Raw genomic sequence first — 19936 nt, 5'->3', positions numbered from 1 at the left:
TCCATCTCAAGATAAACACCAAGCTTAATGTGAGCGAAGCTTTTAATATATATATATATATATATATATATATATATATATATATATATATATATATACATATATATGTATATATACATGTATATATATATATATATATATAATATATATGTTTAGCTTAAATCCACTTTTGAGACAGTCACTGAGATTTAACATAAAATTATATGTATATATATATATATATATATATATATATATATATATACGTATATATGTGTGTATATATATATGTATACGTATACATATATATATACATATATATATATATATACATATATATATATACGTATATATATATATATATACATATACATATATATATATATACATATATATATATATATATACATATATATATATATATATACATATATATATATATACATATATATATATATACATATATATATATATATATATACATATACATATATATATATATATATATATATATACATATATATATATATACATATACATATATATATACACATATATATATATATATATATATACATATATATATATATATACGTATATATATATATATATATATATGTGTATATATATATATATATATGTATATATATATATGTGTATATATATATATATATATATATATATGTGTATATATATATATATATATATATATATATATATATATATATAGAGAGAGAGAGAGAGAGAGAGAGAGAGAGAGAGAGAGAGAGAGAGAGAGAGAGAGAGAGAATACGCAATATACAGAATTTAAAGCTCCCTCCCTCACACTCACGCACACGCACACAACTGTTGTTTTCGTCCCTTTATTTCACAGCATCAACAGATTACTGGGCAAATAAACAGAATTCAAATAAACAGTATATGAGTGATAAGAATTATAAAACAGATACAAAATATATAACAATAAAACAAATAAACATATTGGTTGTACCAATATTAGAAGCATATTAAATAAACAAGTTTGAAAAAACAAACACAGTTATAATTATTCAAGGGACTCGCCTAACAACTCTTTACAATACATTAATGTATGTATATTCATAGTTTGTGGTTAGTTTTAATGAATGTATGTATAAAAAAGGAAAAAAAGACATTTATATTCTGGGAAAACTACTTTTTCTCACGTCCAAGACGTACTCGAACAAGTGCATCACAGAATGAGGCTGACACTGCCGCTCAGTGGTGAGATGGGGTACTGCGTGATGAAGCGCGCACACTGCGCTACGCAGCTTTCCGTAGCGACGTAAACACGTGCACCTCGCTGCTTCCAGGTTACATTTTTTTCATTCCACCGTCATCCTCGCGCTCTAGCATCACTCCCTGACAACAGCAGCGATGGCGGAGCCCGTAGCATCGGATGCTGTGGCCACAACGGACGCAGCAGAAGCGACCCCGGGCCTCTCTCCCCTAGCCAGCCCGGGCTCCGAGCCTCCATCCATGGCTCTGTCTCCCACAGCGGACGGCTCCCAGCGGCTGCTCTTCTCCCACGACCTGGTCTCGGGGCGGTATCGCGGCTCAGTCCGGTTTGGCCTCGTACGGATGATCCACGGCGAGGAGGAGTTTAACTCAGACTCGGACCTCGACGATGGCGGAGGAGGTGGAGGAGGAGGTGGTGGAGGAGGGGGAGGAGGACGAGTCCCGTGTGGCTCGGACACTGAGAGCGCTGTGGACACCCCGAGTCAGCCTCTCTGTAGGGGATTTGTCCGCGTCCAGTGGTACCCTGAAGGAGGAAAGCAGGACATCAAGGAGACAAAGGTACCACATAACGTTATCAGCTAGCTGTTCACTGTTTACCTTTTAAAGACTCGACTCTCCCCTTAGCGTGACACGAGGGCTGCACTGTGTCTAACTGCCTGTTGTGGTTTTTGGAAGACACGAGTCGACTTGCTAGCCTGTCCGGGAGAAGCTTCACTTAATCCATCTGCCTAAAACGCACAACCTAGCTCGCTAGCCGGCTAGCATTCAAGCACACACGCTAGCTAGCGGTTTAGCTGATAGCCTCATGCCACTCAGCTGGTGTTTGCGGCTAAAGGCTTGTTCCACCTGACTGCGTCCAGCCGCTAATACATCAATGTAACTCCAGGTTATTAACAGGTGCAGGACCCCGCGAGGAACCTTATCTCACGCATGGCTCCATGTAGTTCCTCGTCAGGGTGTGACTTGGCCAGAGACCAAGCGTTGTCAAACACTGTGAGAGCAGCCTTTTAAAAATGTTTGTTTACATAAAGCCTCAGTTTCTCATCTGAAATACACCTGCATCGTATTTCAAATGAGTCTGAGCTCCTTCAGTGACAGTCGGATGATACAGAGGAGAAAGCTCTCGTGGGATTCAGAGGTAACTTGTGGTTTCATGTCAGTTTCACAGGTGAAATCAGTCTTACCACATTTGAGCTGAAACAGCTGGTTTGTAAAATCATTGATTTCTCAATCAGCTCAAATAAAATTAAATAAATTTGGCAACTTGAATATGTGGCTGTTGGTCAGACACAACGAGACATTTGAAGATAAAATTTCCATAATTCGTTGCTGTGCTAATCCATATCATTTCTTCGCCCTGTCCGAATTTACTGTCTTGTGTTCTCTTGTTTTCTAGGGCTGCAACTCATTATTATTTTTTATGAATTAATCTGCCAACCAACAAACCACAGTCCAAATGCATTCATTTTACTTTAATAGCAGACTTTCAAAAGCAGCAAATATTCCCATTTAAGGAGCTGGAACCGGTGAATGTTTTGTTGACAAATTGCAGGTGACAGTGGTTGTACATTTCAGTTGGTCAGCCTGCACACACTGCTAGTTATTAAGGTAACTGAGTAAAACCAGAAGCCCCTCAAATCTGGACTATAGACGTGATGTTAAAAGACCCATTCAGGGTTTTACTCTATTACGGAGATACTTGGTTAACCTCTTGGATCAGTCTCCAGATGGAGCGTGGTTTGCCACGCGCAATCTCAGCAACTTTGACTTATTAAACAAACAATACATCTGTTGTCCATGGACGGTTCATTTAGAACCACACCCCGTGGTATACCTCTTTATTTTTCTATTCTTAAACCAAATAATGAATACAGTAACTGGTGTAAAGAAGTGGAGAAATCTGCCGTCATCTATATTCTCCAGGGCTTTCTCTACATTTCTTGTGGGCGTTGTGGAAAAGAGTCACATGGTTTGATCTGGAAAAAATAAAAAAGCTCACACACTTGTTTTAGAGACACGGGACGAGACCAGAAGAAACCCATTTTAGGGCCCGCTGTTGCCTCGCTTTGTCTTTTGTGCTAAATGAGTAAAGTTCTGGTCGTCGTTCAACCCCCGTCACAACAAAGGCTGAGTTAAACAAAGACACCGACGGTCACACAACTCATAGACCGTCGATGCTGTGTCATTACGAGTGTGTGCTAGTGTGCACACGTATGGGTCTCTCTCTGTCGTATTGTTGTTTACCTTTTACGCCGGCTTGCTGTAGATTTCTCGTTGGGTTATCTGCATCCAGCACGCAGGCCCCGTCTCAGCGGGCTCAGTCCTGGTTCCGTGAATCTCATCAATCATTTATGATGGCTTCCTGCAGTATGCAAAGTCGAACATCTTCGAGATTATATTTCTAAAAAAACATTTGACTTATATTTGTTCAACACTTACACTTACAGGACACTTGTCCTGAGGTCCATAGAACCAGCACAACTAGGATTTTGATAGTTAAGAGCAAAGCAGCAGCAATTAGGTGCAAATGATCCTCTAATCCTTTCTTAGTTTCTTCTTTGCTTCATTTTGATGAACGAAAATCAAGACATTCTGAGGGTAAAAATGTGTCCTTATATTTTACCGTGTCACATTTCTTTGTCGTTATGTCTCCCCGGCACCAGGAGGATTTGTGAGCAAATGTGCTCGTAACATTTGGCTTTTTTTGTATTTCATAACAACCAGATTTTCTAGAAATGGTACGAGGATAAACAGAGGAGCTTCATGAAGATTTGTTGAGGCGACCACGTTCAAAAGACGTGTGGCCAACTGTAGCTGACAAAGGCGTTTATCTGCATCTTGTACATGGGTACATTAAGACACACCCCCTTTGGAGATGGGCATGCTGAAGGGCAGTGCAAACGATGATCTTCAAAATGTGGAGCATAAAAGTTTGAATGTATCTCATGACTCTTCAGTCGGGACCCTCACTGATCAACGTTGCTAAATGAGCAGCTATAAGTAATGTATCGTGTAAAGAAATGAAATGACGCATCGGCAAACTCAGAGAATAATCGTTCACGTCACGCGTGTTTAACCTGTTTTTAACGTAGCTCGCTGTTGTGTTTTGAAAGCTTTCTTTTAGAACAATGGACGCCATTTTGAAAAACCCCTGCTATGAGCAAAGACGCTCATGTTGGTTTCTCGATTTGATTTTTCCAGAAAATGTAGCATTCAAAGAGGCTTTGCTGACGTGAAGGTTTCAGGAACAATGTTGCCAAAGCATCAAAATATAGTTTGTCCAAAAATGAATCCATCACAATAAATATAGCGTATTATAAATTGAGATATACTTTTTTGGATTTTATCTGTTTCGCTCGCTCCAATGAACGTGTAAAACATATTGTAGCTTCAGGCAAAAACGTTAACTAACAACTACAGCACCCCCACACGAGCACACAGCATTGGACTGTATTGTATTGGCTGTTTGCAGGAAGTCCTGAACTACTTTTAGATCAAATAAAGTTCTTTAGATTGAATCTGTGGCGGCTGCCGTCTCATGGTCACTTCCTCTGGCCTCTGCAGTCGTCGACTCTCAGACCGGCTCGTATCGGCAGCCTCTGAAGCGCCTTAGGCTGGAGTTCCACCAGTAGCCTTTGAAATGGGAACATGTCTGCAGCTCACTACTTCACTCTTAACACACGTCGCTTTTTTTTTTTTTTTTTTGGTACCCTATGAAATCTTAATAACTATCTCCAGAGGAAGTACTGGGGCTTAGATCTGTATCTCAGCGCAGGAATGAACGGGGACACCTCAGGTGTTGTCAGTCAGGAACACGGCTGACTTACTTTCACTGCCTGAAAGGCTTCAAAGTGCTGGCATAGAGAGCCTGAACGAGCATGCAGAGGGATTCTCTTCTCTCTCTTTTTTTCCAGTATGGTGCACTCGCAGTATGTTGTATTGTCTGATTATATGCTCAAGTGAATCGCCGGTGATTCGCCTTAACCTCCTGCTGCACACCGGACCAGATGCTCAATAGATCTGAGCCGCTTTTGTGTTTTTTAATGTGAAGGTGCAGTAATTGATACGCAAGGAAAAGCAATTCAGTGCTTTGACTGTATTTAAGATGATTATTAGAACTATACTAACAGTAGGCGCTGGTTACTTGAAGACCTGTTACTGTTGTTGACTTCACACCCTGTGCTAGGTAGCCGAGATGGAAGACACGATGTGATGCGTTTGATTCTCTTGCAGAGAAAAGCCTGAAAGTTAAGGATAGGTAAATCATCGAATGACTCTCTTGTAGGCTAACATGAGGTTGAACAGCGTTGAAGAACTTCACAGTGTGGCCTGATGCGTTTGTGCTCTATGCTTCTGTGTAGGTAGCAACAGTTCTTTAACATGCAGCACGTGTAGTGAAGGATATTCTGTACTTTTCAGCATCGCAGGGCTTTGGTTACCATGGCACCCGATTTTATAATTTCTTTTCCTCACTGGTGATTTTGATGCTCATGTTCAGTGAGGGGCTTTTCTTTTTCGAAGGGGGTCATTTTTTTTTTTTTTTACCCGTAGTATGTTTTAAAAACAAATTCTGAACCTAACGCGTTATGAAGAAACATTATTTTCTTTTGCTTTCTGCCGCCTCGGTCCCCACTAGTCTGCATCACCAGACGCACACACGGCCCCGTTACTGCAGCGCAACCTTGAAACACCCATCGAAGGACAGAAGTGCACTGCAGCAGCAGGTACCTGTCGGAGGAAACGGCAGCGTAGCGCGTCTCTGAAGATGTCCCTGAATCCATCAATCACTTGGTAACTGAAACACTCATCCGTGCTACTCTGAGACACCCGAAGAAAGTATTGCAAGGTAACTTCTGGCATGCACGGTGACGCAGCAAAGCCTCCTCTGCCGCTCTTGTTTGGGCCTCAATTAAGGCTCTGAGAAGGTGGGTGTCGGGGGGGGCCGACAGGGTCGAGGGCAGCTGCGACACCCCGGCTGACCACAAGCTCCTCCCCGGAAGCGGCAGCCTTTCTGTGACTGCGGGGGTGGTGCAGGTGTAGCGAGAGGAGGAGGCTGGTGAGGTCAGAGGACGGGGAGGACGCAGCAGGTATCATTGACTGCAGAGAGAGACGAAGTGAATGGAGCGAGAAAAGTGAGGAAGGCTGGTGGAAAAACGTCACCTTATGATCAAAACCATAAGTTGAAAGTGACATGAAATTAATTAAAAGATCTTGACCTGAATGGATGTAAAGGGACAGACGGGTACCAGACGGCTGTTGATGGTAAAGTGCAGGGCTTTAACCCTTGAAATGGTACGGTCCCGCCTTCTGCTCTCTCCTCTGGAGCTCTGTCTGAAGAAGAGCTGCGAAACTATTTCAACCCCGTTGCAATACCCTCAAGTTGGCAGCACTGTAGTCCCAAAGCTGCACTTTCCTGGACGTTGTCGCCATCAGATTGCTGTGATTTGTGTTTAATAACTTCTACTCGGCTGCCTGAGGGTCCATAACTCTACTGTCTCATTGGAGGAAATTCAGTTTTGTAGTCATTTAGTTAAACATGACACAGGAAGTCATGGACAGTTGATTTTATTTGGTTGCATGATTTCTTTTATATTTGAAGGAGGGTATAAAAAAATATGACATCATAAAACCTATTGAGTCTAATGCTTTATGAAGTGAACAAGGAGGCTCCTCGGGTCGCTGTTGCTTTTATCTTCACCTTTCCTTGTCCTGATGTCTGTGATTTTGTTTTAGCGACACCGCCTGCTCGGCTAGTCGGATTGTAACTTCAAACAGAGTCACAGTCATCAAGGGAAGCTTGTATGTATAGAGTGTGTGTGTGTGTGTGTGTGTGTGTGTGTGTGTGTGTGTGTGTGTGCGTGTGCGCACAGCCGAAGAACTAGAAGACATTAAATGTCTGTGGCTGGTTCCTTGACAGCTGTAGTAGCAGAGGGGTTGTATGCATTGTTGGCCCTGACCCCTGCCCTCATCCATCCAACTACAAAGGTCTGGTCGCACCCCCGCTGACCCACAGAATGGATACATCGCTGTCTGATCTCACTTGACCACACAGGTTTCCTTCAGCTCCCATCCATCCTCTGCTCATGATCACGGACACCGTTTTCATTCCTATCCAGGCATCTCCAAGCACTTAGTAAATTAATTAATTGAATTAATGAACTCTTGGAGGCATGGAGTTGCCTAAAAGTACCATAAGAAAGATAACAATAGTTCCATGAATAAACAATGGCCTTTAATTACAACAGAAATGTGTATAATTAGCCTGTATCCTGTAGCTCTTCATCTCCACTTAGCTATTGCCACTATATGTAGCTTATAAATGAGCAAACGCAGTCGGTGTGTGGTTTGAAATGGCCTTCAGCAGTGTGCAGTAGCTACAGCAGTTCTCTACTGAGCAGACTGGAGTGATCACATTAGCTATTTCTATTTATTTAGTTTAAGCACGCTAATTAACTTAGCATTTTAGCCATTTAACTCAATCGGCACATTATTCTCTTTCTAATAATCATGTTGATCTTTTGTATGCTCGTGTCGACCTTCCACACTGTGCCACATGCCGTTTGATCAGAAATGATTTCTGAAATGTGGAAAACGAGTCACCCCTAGACTTTTAAAACTGTGCATTCTGCTCCGAGTTTGCCCCGTTGTCTGAGTGCATCCTTCAGCGCCGTTTGCTCTGGAGCCGTCTGCAGGTGCTCGAGGTAGGCTGGCAGACGTTGGTGTGATCTGGGACACGAGGCTGCTGCCAAGGCCCACCCAACAGCGCTATGCAGGGCAGAGCCATAGTTGTGGTTTTGAGCAGGTGCCAGGCAGGAACAAACGCACACAACCAGGTTGTGTCATCAGACGCTGAGGTTCTGTATGCTTCCTCTAAAAACAAGAGAAAAGCAGCAGCAGCGGTGCTGCATTGCTAATGTTTCATCATATCTGATGGAAGCCTTCAAGCACAGGAAATGGTCAGAGTGTTTACATAAAATGAATCGCTGTATAACAAGACTTTTTCCAGAAACTCCTGTTAGTGGCTGAAAAAGACATTGACATACATTTTTACACCCAGGTGTAGTTTAAGTTTCATCATGTGTTTATTTTACCAGGGACCAGTGATGTACTCTCCATCATTGGTCCCTGGTTGCGTTTGGGCCCGTTGACGGTGGACTTCATGCCCTGCTGGCTGCATGTGTTGATTGATACACATCTGCGCCATCATGTCGGACAAATCCAAGCCTGCAAAATAATTTCCCAGTGGCACCACTTCTAGTTACCACTTGGGGAGATGATGTCAGCAGCTTGTGTTTACAGGAAATCTGATACGACGCGGACACAACATGACCGTCCAGAGTCCCCACCCTTTTAGGTTCCTCTTTTCGAGCCTCATCATCTCCTCCCCACCCCCTCCTTTTTTTCTTACCCTGCTTTCTCTTTTCTCCCCCTCCCCCACTCTTTCCTCCCCTCCTCTCCTAACCCATCCCGTTCACCTCCTCCTCCCCCCTGCACTCACCTCCCTCAGCGTCCCAGCAGACCAGTGTTGGAGAATGTTGACGTAATGTACTGCCGACTGGATGGTCGTCCAGCTCCTGCCCTGAGATAATGGATCTCATTTGATCCTCTCTTTCTCTGCATAGACCACACACACACACACACACACACACACACACACACACACACACACACACACACACACACACACACCTATCCGCATCCATCCCACCAGCCCTCTTATTTCCCATCTCTTATTTCTCTCTCTCTCTCTCTTCCTCCCTTATCTTCTTCTCATCCTCCCTTTCTCCCTCTGCAGTATTGGCCCTGCCCAGTGGGGAGACAGTCTCTCTACTCACTGCTGTGTTTGCTGTGCTCTCGTCTATTTCTGGCTCTCTCTTTTCTTGTTCCCTCACTCTTTTTGTCTCTCTCCGGGGATCCGTCTCGATCCCCCACTTGTTGGGCTGGCTGCTGCCTCCTCTGTGCCTCCTTCGCTGCTCGTCTTCATTTTCTCCCCGACGCACCCGGCCCACCACTCCTTGCCCCCTCCTCCCCTTAGCCACCTTCCCCATCCGACTCTTTCCATCTGTTTCCTCATCTCTGTGATTGACTCTCGAGTATTGTCCTTCCCTTCCTTCATCTCCCACTCTGTCTCCATCTTACATTCTCTGCCTCTCTGACGCTCGTTTCCCTCCTTCTAACGTACACTTCTGTGTCCTTCTTCCCTTTGTGCCTCCACCCATTTCTGTATCTTTTTTTTTTCTTCCTGGTCCTTTTTCACTTCAACTACAGCGTAAGAAGATTGCTCTATAATAGATACTGTGTGCTATTAGTCTGCTTGTCATTCCCTTGTGGTCTGGGTGGGTAAAAGGCCCTGTATCTGCTCTCTTTCTAATAGAGCTGTGCACCCTTCCTGTGTGTCTGAATCAATAGTCAGACAGCACTGTCCGGCAGCAGCGAGGAGAAAGTATCAGGGCGTGAGGATTGATCGATGATTCAGTCGTTTAGTGCCATCTCAACCGAGGTTGCAAGTCGTTGTTTTTGTTTTTTGTCTCATCCCATTTAAGCCTAAATATTTTTTGTTAAACTTTTGGTCAAATTCAGATGGAAATGTAGCAAGACATCATTTATCGTCATAAAAAAATAGCCATAAAGATCTCTGTCCTTGCTACAGTAAGTCACTGTCAAGTGTGACAACCTCATGCTTCATTTAGATTAGGAAGTGTGGATTCATGTTGGCCAATGAGGAAGCTGTGACGAAGCTGTTCTCCTGACCAGTGGGACAGCCGGGGTTTGGGGCTCCGACATGCACGAAACCCTGAGAGGTTTGTGAGTGAGTAAAGAAGTGGCAGCGCGGTATTTAAACGTAGTGCTTTGAATGTGTGGAGCATAGTGAGCAAACAGATGCACAACAGAGAAGTGGATTATTCTGCACTAGTGTTTAGAATCATTTCTACGGACGGTTTTTTTTCTCGTCCGCGTTGACGTTATGCGAGATTGGGAGCATTTTGATTGCCTCTCAACGGCTCTCAACATGGCGACGACTGAGCTGGCGACTCGCCGCTAACGGTGCAAACTACAGCAGTAGTGCGGACAGAGCTAACTGTTCACATGGGGGCGCAGGGTGGGTGATTTGACTTTTCACGACAACGCTGGGGCTGTCTTTATCAGCTGTGGGCCTTTATAAAGATGGTACTGTTGAACACATCGTACTGTAAAATAACAGTTTTATAATCTTTACACAATGTTAAAAACAATAATTGCAGGATAGCAGGTAACACACAAGGCTCAACAGAATAAAGGATGTGGCTCCATAAGAGTGTGTCCTGAGGTGGAGGATGTAGCGCTGTGTGATGATGACTGCACCTTTTTTTTGTTTTCGCAGATCAATATTTAACAGATTAAGCCAGTACAGGCAGATGTGTTGGTGGAGAGAAATACAGTGTGTGCAGCTGTTACTACTACGGAGATTAAGCTGAAAGACGAGAGAGCCTGGCGTAGAAAACAGTCTGTCAAAGTGGAGATAAGGCGTGGCCCCGAGCTGCAGTCCTCTGCAGTCTCTTTCTCCCCCTCTTCCTCTTCCTCTGTACGGCACCTGAATAATGACTTGTGTTAATTAGGCCGGGAAGTCAAAGCAAATACTGTCCTCCATCGATCCCCGTAATCAATCCGTTGCCTTCTACCTCCATCCGTCTGGATGGAGAGGCAGCCAAGGTTGTCTTCTATTCAGAGACGCACACAAATAGACACTCGCACATTCATCCATTCGCGCAAATGAGCACGTCTCTCTCTTTTGGTGTCTGACTCCGGGTCCACCGCCACCTTCCCCGCCTCACTTCTCATCATCACTGCACGAGCCATAGCAACAGTCAGCTGGTTTGTTGTAACCTGGCTGTCTAGTTTTCTGCAGTACGTGTTTGCTTGAATGCGGTGAATATCTGCGACTGTGTATGCATGAGAAATGAGAATGGTTTTATAATTAGTGCTTTATACACCATTAATGACGCCTGTGTCTGACACCAAAGCTGTCGTTAAAGAAATGCGTGAATCCCTAGTGTGGTTATACAGTCCATGCATGCGTGTGCCAAAGAAACAACTTTCGAGGTGTGGTGTAGCTTCACGTGTTGTGGCTGACGTCGCCTCCCTCCCATGCAGACGACAGACATCTGCTTCATTTGCAAAGATTGAAAAAAAATCGTGAAGATTTTAAAAGCAAAGATTTCTCTCCAGTTGTGAGACTTGAGCGTAAAGAATTAACAGTGAAAACACATGTAAACACAATTGTGCCACATGCTTAATCAAAACCTGACCAAATGTTTACTTTTCCCCTGAACTGACTTTTCGTAATGTATTTTTCATTGAGTTAAACAGTATAAGATGTATCCTGACGCCTGTTCCATAAAGCAAGTTTACCAAATAAGCCAAGCTTATTTTACTTGGTCTAGTCTGTTAGGCCTGAGTTGTTTCTAAACTCATTCAAACTTGCTGTAAGCAATGATTTCTGCTCCTGACCGTTTTGCTTGTTGCCATAGTGTTTGACTTTATTATCCCCTATCTTAACACTATCCTAACTTCAGTAAATGATAGGATATTGACATGGTTAGTTATATGGTATGTGAGATTAAAGGTTTAGGTATATGCTACATGAAATCATTCTTAATCTAAATTACCCCAATAGATAAAAGCTGCATAAATAGTCAACAACAAAAAATAGTTATTGACCAAAAATGTAGTATCTAAATCCTCTGTTCCCCAGCCTTGAGGTGTAATATCTATGTATTCTTGTGTAAGATATTTTAATATCTTACAGATTTTCTGTTATAACTAAATGGACTAGCATTTTTGCATTTACAGTTGTGGTCAAAAGTTTACATACACTTGTAAAGAACATAATGTCATGGCTCTCTTGAGTTTCCAGTTATTTCTACAACTCTGATTTTTCTCTGATAGAGTGATTGGAACAGATACTTTTTTGTCACAAAAAACATTCATGAAGTTTGGTTCTTTCATGACTTTATTATGGGTTAACAGAAAAAGTGACAAAATCTGCTGGGTCAAAAATATACATACAGCAACATGAATTTGCAATTTTGGTGACTTAGAAAGTTGTGTCAATGAAATGAGCTTCATAGCATGGCCTCTTAATTTCTTGTGAGTGATTATGAGTGACTACAGCTGGTGACTTCTCTGACGCCCACAAACGCTACAATGGGAAAGTCAAAGGAGCTCAGCATGGATCTGAAAAAGCGAATCATTGACTTGAACAAGTCAGGAAAGTCACTTGGAGCCATTTCAAAGCAGCTGCAGGTCCCAAGAGCAACAGTGCAAACAATTGTTTGTAAGTATAAAGTGCATGGCACTGTTTTGTCACTGCCACGATCAGGAAGAAAACGCAAGCTATCACCTGCTGCTGAGAGAAAATTGGTCAGGAGGGTGAAGAGTCAACCGAGAACCACCAAAAAGCAGATCTGCCAAGAATTAGAAGCTGCTGGAACACAGGTGTCAGTGTCCACAGTCAAGCGTGTTTTGCATCTCCATGGACTGAGAGGCTGCCGTGCAAGAAGGAAGCCCTTGCTCCAAAAGCGGCACCTTAAGGCTCGACTGAAGTTTGCTGCTGATCACATGGACAAAGATAAGACCTTCTGGAGGAAAGTTCTGTGGTCAGACGAAACAAAAATCGAGCTGTTTGGCCACAATGCCCAGCAATATGTTTGGAGGAGAAAAGGTGAGGCCTTTAACCCCAAGAACACCATGCCTACCGTCAAGCACGGTGGTGGTAGTATTATGCAGTGGGGCTGTTTTGCTGCCAATGGAACTGGTGCTTTACAGAGAGTAAATGGGATAATGAAGAAGGAGGATTACCTTCAAATTCTTCAAGATAACCTAAAATCATCAGCCCGAAGGTTGGGTCTTGGGCGCAGTTGGGTGTTCCAACAGGACAATGACCCCAAACACACATCAAAAGTGGTAATGGAATGGCTAAATCAGGCTAGAATTAGGGTTTTAGAATGGCCTTCCCAAAGTCCTGACTTAAGTCCCATTGAGAACATGTGGACAATGCTGAAGAAACAAGTCCATGTCAGAAAGCCATCAAATTTAACTGAACTGCACCAATTCTGTCAAGAGGAGTGGTCAAAGATTCAACGAGAAGCTTGCCAGAAGCTTGTGGATGGCTACCAAAAGCGCCTAATTGAAGTGAAAATGGCCAAGGGACATGTAACCAAATATTAGCACTGCTGTATGTATATTTTTGACCCAGCAGATTTGATCACTTTTTCTGTTAACCCATAATAAAGTCATGAAAGAACCAAACTTCATGAATGTTTTTTTGTGACAAAGAAGTATCTGTTCCAATCACTCTATCAGAGAAAAATCAGAGTTGTAGAAATAACTGGAAACTCAAGAGAGCCATGACATTATGTTCTTTACAAGTGTATGTAAACTTTTGACCACAACTGTATATAGCTGTTCTTCTGACCACTCAAAGCTTTACACTACATTTCATGCATTCACCCACAGAGGCAACCATCAGGATCTTATATAAAGGCTCATTCTATCACATGCAGACTGGAGGAGCACAGGATCGAACCCCCGACGACCCGCTCTTCTCTGAGCCACAACTGTTTGAATGTATCGCGACCCCAAGATTGAATTAGGTCGTATCAGACTATGATGACATTTTAACACGTTCAGATACGGCGAGCCTTCCGAGATCTATGGTTACTGTCACCCGACTCCACCCAAATGCACAGACTTATTTGATTGGATTTCTATAAGCCCATCGCACTCTTCCACATCATCTAAAGTGGGCCGCATGCTTAACATTAGCATGCACACACGAGTATCTTGACTACTTTATGGAACTGCCTTAGCCCCATCTGATTTGTTAGGTTCATTCAAGTCAGGATTTGGGCCTAGACACCCTCTTATCCAGGTTTTAAGAAACCCAAATACTGCAGAATGTACACACTATCCAGGTTTCTGATCATTGTCTGCCATGTTGGCAGATGCTCGGCTGGAGTTGCATTCGTATTTAGTCAACATTTTGGATGGTAAGACTAAAGTAGGGCACTAGTTTGCATGCAAACACGTCACTCACTCTTGTAGTCACTTATTCAAGCGGCACACAAGTGCGGTCATCTCCCTTAAATGAACTGTGATAGAAAGTGAGAAATATTTCATTTCTTCTCCGTCATAAAACGATGAAACGGTGAGATAGCCTTATCCTCCCTCCCCTCTTTAGTCTCTACCTAGCAGATATTAGGACGAGAGGTGTCCATCGTTCAATTTGAAATCAACGTTACACTTATTAAGAGAGTTATGCCATTTCCGACCAGCTGCTTCGTAACATCTGGTTGACCAGCAAATTCACACACTGGTCATAATTGGCAATGGGAGCAAAGGTCTTCAGTAGTGCGGGGCAGTGTCGCTGTCTCTGCTCTCTCGTACAGTGGGCTAAATGGTATCGATTTTAAACGGTGTTTTGAAACTGGGGAGGACATCAGTTACTACAGTAGCGCACTGCAGCATGTTGCTCTGAGAGAATATTAATGAAGAAGAGCTGCGTATGTGTGTCCGTCTCAAAGAAATGTGTTTAGTACTTGAGCTTCTTTCAGCTGAAAGGTTTAGATGGTGTGTGTGTGTGTGTGTGTGTGTGTGTGTGTGTGTGTGTGTGTGTGTGTGTGTGTGTGTGTGTGTGTGTGTGTGTGTGTGTGTGTGTGTGTGTGTTCTAACCATTAGCAGCAGAGACATGAGGAGCAGACAGGCTGCTGTTTAATAGATTACAAGGGAACCTTGCGACCCATCGATCGTATCCCCCCTCCACACACACACACACTTTTCAACTTGTATCTTATTTTAATTGGGTAATTTGTGGCCCATCTGCCTATGGGTCATGCTTTGTACTCGTCACCTCTGTTTCCCTGGAAGTAAACCTCAATGCCGTTGGCGACATCTATGCTTGCTAAAGTATGCCGTTTACTTTTGGTTGTACTAAATGTAAGTTGATTTAAGGCGCTTTATGGAGGTGTGCGAGTGCAAAAAGGCGCATAACCCATAGTCAGAATGACCACAATTATCAGAATAAGACCCAGGTTGATTTAGAAATTTTCATTCAAATCAAAAGATGGATCGGATATTTTGGTTGATATTTGATAACAAAATAGTGGAAGGTTAGTTGATTTGATTGCCCTCACAAGTATAGTAAGTACAGTACAATATTCCCTTTGTTATGCTATTAATCTCTATTTAAGGACATGTATATGACCTATTTATGTGACTCAAAACGTATGCACGTCAGCACAGGTATTTTTCCTGATTAAAGGGTCAAAAGCTATTGTAACTTATTCATAACATACGGTCGACTTAGTCTAGTTATCCGTTCTTAATCAAAGAACATAAATATAGACGTCAGAAACATTACAGTGCTGCATAAACTTCAGTCACAGGAACTTGATTTCCTCCCGTTGATTCTAATGATGCAGGATGACGATCTCCAAAATCAACAGGTTACCTTTCAGTCCGTATAACTTCACGTTTACTCCTCTTGGTTTGATTTTAAGAAGCCAGTGTGAACAGGAAATGGACCTGAACTGAAATGTAGCAATGTATCATCGTCATTCATATCACATTATGTAACATACACACATTAATTACACACAAAGTTAACCAGTTTTCAAAACAGTAACTTGTGTTATTTTCCAGCTGGCAATCTCCGGGTGTGAAAAGTGAAGCCAATGAGGAAGTTGATTTAAATCTGCATTTCTAATAGTCGTCAGGGGGCGACTCCTCTGGTTGCCTTTATGAAAATGACTCTACTTCTCACTTGATTTACTACCTCAGTAAACATGAGTTTATGGTCTCAATCTTTAGTGTCAAGTGTTCTTCAATACAGCATGATGTTCATTTAGTAAATTATGATCCATTTAGAGTCATATAGACCATAAAGCAGGGTATGCTTTAAGGCGGGGCTACCTTATGATTGACAGGTTATTACATTACCATGACGTTGGGTCACGTCTGGGTGTTATCTGTGTTTTTGCCTAAGAACTTTAACTCATTCAAAACGTGTTTTCAGTTCATGAAAGTTAATTGTAACATTTTGGTCATCCATAATGTCTTATTCAGCGTTCGGTTGTGCTTAGCTCCGCCCTCTCAGACGTCACATCTGGTTGCAAAAGAACAAGATGGAGACGACCAAAATGCCAAATATGAAGCTTCAAAATGTCAGTTCACAAACCAATCACGGTGACGACGTCCACTTCTTAAGTACAGTCTACGGATATATCGGTTGGCAATAGAGTATACAAAAAGTGGACATAGCATATATACAATATTGAATATTTGTGAAAATAATGTATTATAGTTACTCATTATAGGTGTAACTCTAAGCCCCAAAAGTAACCTTTACTACTTTTAATTTCCCTTCAGTAAAAGTTGAAAAACACCCACACACTGTTTTTCTGTCCTCCGGTCTATTTTGCAATTTTTCATCTACTTTTTGTTTTCTACCACACTTGTGAATCCACAGCGTAGATAATGAAGGCTGAGGAGCTGCAGAGATGCTGTGAGGAATAGAGAGCAGCAGCTACTTGCCCTGAATAGTAAATGGATCATAGTGGTGCAAATGTTGGCTGATTGTCTGTGTTGTTGTGCTGAGTGCTTCATAAAACTTTGAGCTGTTCTTTGAAAGGATAAATCCAGCAGTTCATGAAATCATATTTATACCCCACAACATTTTGTCTAATGGCACTCGAAAGCCTTAGACCCCTGGCTCCATTTTGTGCCTGACTCATTGTGAGGCGAGCAACGCGGTGGTGTGAAATTCTGCCCCACTCTCTGTCTTAATTTCAAGTAGGTCAAGTTAAGTAGACTGGGTGCATTCATCACACCGGTTCCTCAGTTTTAGATGTAATGCAGAGATGAGGAGGAAGGCAGGATCGCTGTGCTGATTCATGGTTTAGGATGGTGACGGTACTCCAGTTGCATTTAGTTAGGCCTTCTATAGATCTGAGCAAACTATGAAGAAAAAAAAAAAAAAAAAGGGTTTCTTTGACTGGACTGTGTGGGTGTGGTAAGGTTTGATCAGATTTGATTGACAGCGGGCAACATTAGCAAACAACCCACAACTGCCATCACGTTTTGATTCAAATGTTGCTGAATCCTCATTCGTTCACACGTCCTCACACGTGCGACATCGCTGATGTCGCACGTGTGTTCATGTCGGACCCCGTTGATTATAGGATGAAGCTAATTGAGAAGATGTGTTTTCAGGGCTTTTAGTGTGATCAAACTCCAGCCTCTGAGAAGAACGTGAAAGTACCGGGAAAAAGCTGGTTAATAATGGACCTCGGGTAAATACTTTTACGTTGAAGAATTTGATTCAGTCGTACCCAGTTTCGAGTGAAGATGTGCTTAATGCTGTGTTGAGACGGACAACATCGATGTGTGGAAAACAACACAGATCCTCATTCACTTCAATGAGGCCGCAGAGAGTCGTAGGGCAAAAAAAAGTTGAATCTTACTCAACTTTGGCCAAAAAGCAATGCGATACTCGGGGTGGAGCGGGTCGTCCTTTAATCACAAGGTTGGCGGTTTGATCCTCGTTGAATAACGATAATGATAAATGAAAGAACTACCTGGTAAGTCCAGGCTGATTGCTTCGTGATGTTATGGCAGATTTTTGATGTTTACCTGGGGATTGTTGCGACGAAGGATAAAATGATAATCCTGTTTTCTAAAATCCTGTTTTGCTATTCGATGAGCCTCCAATCTCATGGATCTATTACTCAAACTGGCCTTCCTGGATCATATTTAATCATCTCACTGGGGCCTGAGGCGACAACGCCCCACCAACACCATTTTAATTCCGGTCTGAATGCCCGTTAACAGGCATGGTGTGACACAACAAAATGTAGCTCATGGGAACAAGGTTTCCCCCTGCGGCTTGTGCCTAGTTTTGTCCCAGCGGCTCCTGTTTTCTAAACCCGTGTCTGCGGGCTTGTAGTTCTTGATCAACGCTGTGCTGCCGCCATCTGTCCATCAAGCTGTTGGTTCAGTAGTTGTAAAACCACGTCGTTTTACAAGCCCTATTTTTATTTCAATGTTTGGATTAATAATTGATGGTGACGATGCGTTTGCCGACTCCTTCGGTGTTCTCACACCAGAGGCTCATGCCAGCCGGCTCAGTGAAACGCGTCTCTCTCTGTCTGGATGGCACAATAATGAGATCTGCTCTCCGGGGGCGTTACAGCTCTGCTGACTGTGCATGCTGCGGTCCTCATGGCTGTGACAAGTGGCATCGGTGATGTCCTCGTGTGAATGTGATTCATGTGTAGTGGGTTCATTCCTAAGTTCTTCTCCAGGGTTCGTCACAGGGTCATTGATGGGAAGAGTTATCGTGAGACAATGATGATCCACTTCCTGTTGTGTTAGCCACCATTTTCTAAACCCGTTTGTCTTTCTCTTCCAGCTGAAACTTGAAGATCGATCCATTGTCATTAGAGACATTGTGCGAAGAAATAATTCTAATGTAAGTGGAGATTTATTTATTTTTGTCTATAGCTCTCGCCCTTTTCACTTCACCTCCATCATTGTGTGTTCTTTCTAGCGTTCTTTCAGCCACGTCTCTGTCTTTGTTAGTCATGTCACTGTTCACCGCTCTGTTCCATTTGCTGCATCAGACACGACTGGAATATCATAGCAGGTCGACACTTACGAAACGCCAAAAGGAGGCTTTCTCTGTTAAAGCAGTGCAACAACTCCCAATCTCAATAAACCACTTTTTCCTTTTTGGTTGAAATAAAGTGTTGTCTTGTTCACAAAGCATCAATCCAGTGAAGCTTGTGGACCTCAGGAAAGTTTAAAAAAAACAACTTGTGTTTGTTGCATTACAGGACAACCAGTGTGGTATTGTGACCAACATTGACATTGAGTGTGCAGTGAAACTAGTGGGAACGAACTGTGTTCTGTATCCAGTTAACAGCAAAGACCTGCAGCACATCTGGGTAAGACATTTCACGCTTCATTTTACAGGTCCGCAATTTCCTGGAAATATCAAAGTAATTTAGAACTAATTATATCTCTATTAGTACATGAAAAGGGATATTTGCTCACCTGTGTACAGATGGGTGGTGATGAGTCAAAGTAACAAAAAAAATCTGCTTCCACAAGCTGTCGACATTTTTACGTTTTTAGTGCAGCAACAGTAAAATATGCCTGATGATGGTCTCTACTGAAATAAAGGCATTATCATTATTTTCTGATAATTAATACCTAATTAGTTCTTTCCAAGACATTTTTAGGAAATGACAGACCCAGAAATGAAGCATTATCAAATTTCTTTCTCAGATATTACAATACTTTTACTTACACACATTTAGCAATAATAAATAGTATCATATGTGGTTTAAAATGTGTCTGTGGTGTCTTTAAAGTCAGAGATAAGATGATGAAAGTGTGACTGTGAATCAGTCAGAGAAATGTAGAAAATGACACTATTCTGCAAGTAATTACTGTGCTTGCTCATAATTATTGTGACACAGGTAATACTTTAATAAGATAGTTTTTTTTTTTATTGTGTTCTCTCTAGTCTTTTATGTACGGGGACTACATCGCCTACGACTTCTGGCTGGGGAAAGTGTACGACCTGACTAATCACATCATCCTCAAGCTCTCCAATGGTGCCAGGTAGAGTGTGTGTGTGTGTGTGTGTGTGTGTGTGTGT

At 42.5% G+C, this 19936-nt stretch overlaps 1 protein-coding gene across 1 annotated transcript in view; it reads left to right on the top strand.

Moving 5' to 3' along the window:
• The first annotated feature begins 1343 nt into the window (after window positions 1–1343).
• ube2o (ubiquitin-conjugating enzyme E2O) overlaps window positions 1344–19936 on the top strand; it is a 33619-nt gene continuing 15026 nt past the window's right edge. Inside the window, exons 1-4 of the mRNA XM_068727039.1 lie at window positions 1344–1794; window positions 18683–18742; window positions 19107–19217; window positions 19802–19899. Of these exons, the coding sequence (XP_068583140.1) occupies window positions 1375–1794; window positions 18683–18742; window positions 19107–19217; window positions 19802–19899 (689 nt within the window). The 5' untranslated portion in view covers window positions 1344–1374. The remainder of the gene's footprint in view (window positions 1795–18682; window positions 18743–19106; window positions 19218–19801; window positions 19900–19936) is intronic.

Source organism: Cebidichthys violaceus, unplaced genomic scaffold (genome assembly GCF_023349555.1).
Source record: "Cebidichthys violaceus isolate CVI_PGR_0920_01 unplaced genomic scaffold, fCebVio1.0.p SCAF_4, whole genome shotgun sequence".
Taxonomy (NCBI): Eukaryota; Metazoa; Chordata; class Actinopteri; order Perciformes; family Stichaeidae; genus Cebidichthys; species Cebidichthys violaceus.
The sequence above is the reverse complement of the archived record's forward strand: the minus strand, read 5'-3'. Positions and strand labels throughout refer to the sequence as shown.